Genomic DNA, 1,888 nt, shown 5'->3' with positions numbered 1-1,888 from the left:
TTAAAGTCATTTACTGAAACAAAACAGCTGTGTAGGAGGCTTAAAACTGTGTGAGGAACAGCCAAACTCTGCTACAAAGTGGAAGTTTTGGAATACGGTTTCATGTCACAAGTCCTACACAATGAGTATACACAATGACTGAGCACAGGTTAAAACACAAAGTAGATATAAAGTCCAGAGAAATGCAATACACACTGCCAAAATGAAACTAGGAAGTAGCAGACTTTGATCTTATTCCTGCTTTAAATAAGTGACTATGAGCCAGTGGTTGGTGTATGAATTTCGCCTCCTTGTGGTTGCTTTGATATTGGTCTGCATGGTCTGAAACTTAGAAGTTATTTGTTATTGATGAAGCGGACGCTGTTCTGGGAAATGCGTCGAACTTCTAATGCCTACCAATATATTCTTGACCAATTAAGAGACTGTAATGACCAGTCTAATGATTTTATGAATGTTTTAATGAAGTTTTGAATAAACATATGGTTTTACAATATGTTCATGTTATATAGTGTATGACATATGCTGCTTGACCTAATACCTTAAAAATCCCAAATTACCTGCTTGCATTTTGTTTTAACAAAGTAGATACAGCTCACTGACAAAGATTTCAGCAATGTTGAGGGCTGTAGACACAGTAGTTGGCCATTAAAACTTAGTGCAGCAGATGAAATGTCATCATGCCTACTTCCCTTCGAAATTGGAAGATGTCCAGCAGAGCCATCAACTCAGAACTGTCAGAAATGTGTGGGCCCAGGCAAACCCACCAGAAGAGCTCTTCATGGAAGTATTGTGGCTTCAGACATGGAAGCAAGGCCAAGCAACCTAACTATACAGGAAAAAATATTTGCAACAACCTACCTGCCAGTTTCCTTCAAAAACTGTGCAAATGTGCAAGTGTACATGGAAGAATTGATGCTGTTCCAAAGGCAAAGAATGGTCACAACTAATATTGATTTAATTTCAATTTATCTTGTGTTTATTCACTTTGCATTGTTATTTTCTAAAAATAAACTAACACTTCTCTTTGTAAAAGCATTTTTCGTTTACAGATTTTTGAATTTATGAAGGGACAAATAATATATTTATTCACTTTCTGTAATATATGCTTATCTATTGTGGCCCATTTTTTGTCTTTTCTAATTCATTTAGTTGACAGGTGGGTCATGCAGATGTTAAGTTCCAGCTGGTTGGGTCTAAGGCTACATGAGCCATTTTAAACTTTTAATACGGATAGATTTAACCACTTGTTGACAATCATTTAATTAACAGCTCTATGGATTACAGTACACAGTTTATTAGATAATTAGTTAATCTTAGTTTGTGTTTACTAGTTCATTTAGCACTAGCCTTATATTGGTTTATTTGTTAAAATGAGAAAGGTGTAGTAATTTGTAGTGATCAGAAAAATATTGGCCTAATATAGCAAGCAGGAAATGGAAGTTACAGAAATGAATGTAGATAGGATTGCCAGATCCTGTGAATAACACTTACTTCTGAATTGCATTCAGGATCCCCCACATGTACTGGTCTACCTCCAGGCCTTCTAAAAGGGCTGTTTTACTGAAAGAACATAATAAATTACACGGTAAGAGTATAACCAAAACAAAATGGTATATAAAAATATTTTCCACATGAAAAGCATCTGATATTTATATGACCCCCCTAGCGTTCTAACTCCGTATTTTCACGCAAAAAGCGTTACATTTTTTGCATGAAAATTTTTGACATTGTAGGCCTATAATTCTTAGGCATAACTCAAAACATCACTGCCAAAATATGTCCAATATTTAAATCAATTTAATAATAAACTTTAAATAAAAAAACACAAAAATATAACTAATATATAACTGTACTGTATTGTATTATATATAACTGTATAACTGTACAG

The 1,888-nt window shown here is 34.2% G+C and overlaps 1 protein-coding gene across 6 annotated transcripts in view; it reads right to left on the bottom strand.

The window, feature by feature from the left end:
- Window positions 1–1,888, bottom strand: part of ZMIZ1 (zinc finger MIZ-type containing 1) — a 48,870-nt gene that overhangs the window by 8,470 nt on the left and 38,512 nt on the right. For all 6 annotated transcript variants that reach the window (XM_072425090.1, XM_072425086.1, XM_072425088.1 and 3 more), the window contains one exon: window positions 1,492–1,560. In XM_072425090.1, coding sequence (XP_072281191.1) covers window positions 1,492–1,560 — 69 coding nt within the window. The remainder of the gene's footprint in view (window positions 1–1,491; window positions 1,561–1,888) is intronic.

The sequence above is a fragment of the Pyxicephalus adspersus genome, chromosome 10 (genome assembly GCF_032062135.1).
Source record: "Pyxicephalus adspersus chromosome 10, UCB_Pads_2.0, whole genome shotgun sequence".
Lineage (NCBI taxonomy): Eukaryota > Metazoa > Chordata > Amphibia > Anura > Pyxicephalidae > Pyxicephalus > Pyxicephalus adspersus.
Note: the sequence above shows the minus strand (reverse complement) of the source record. Positions and strands in the feature narration are given on the sequence as shown.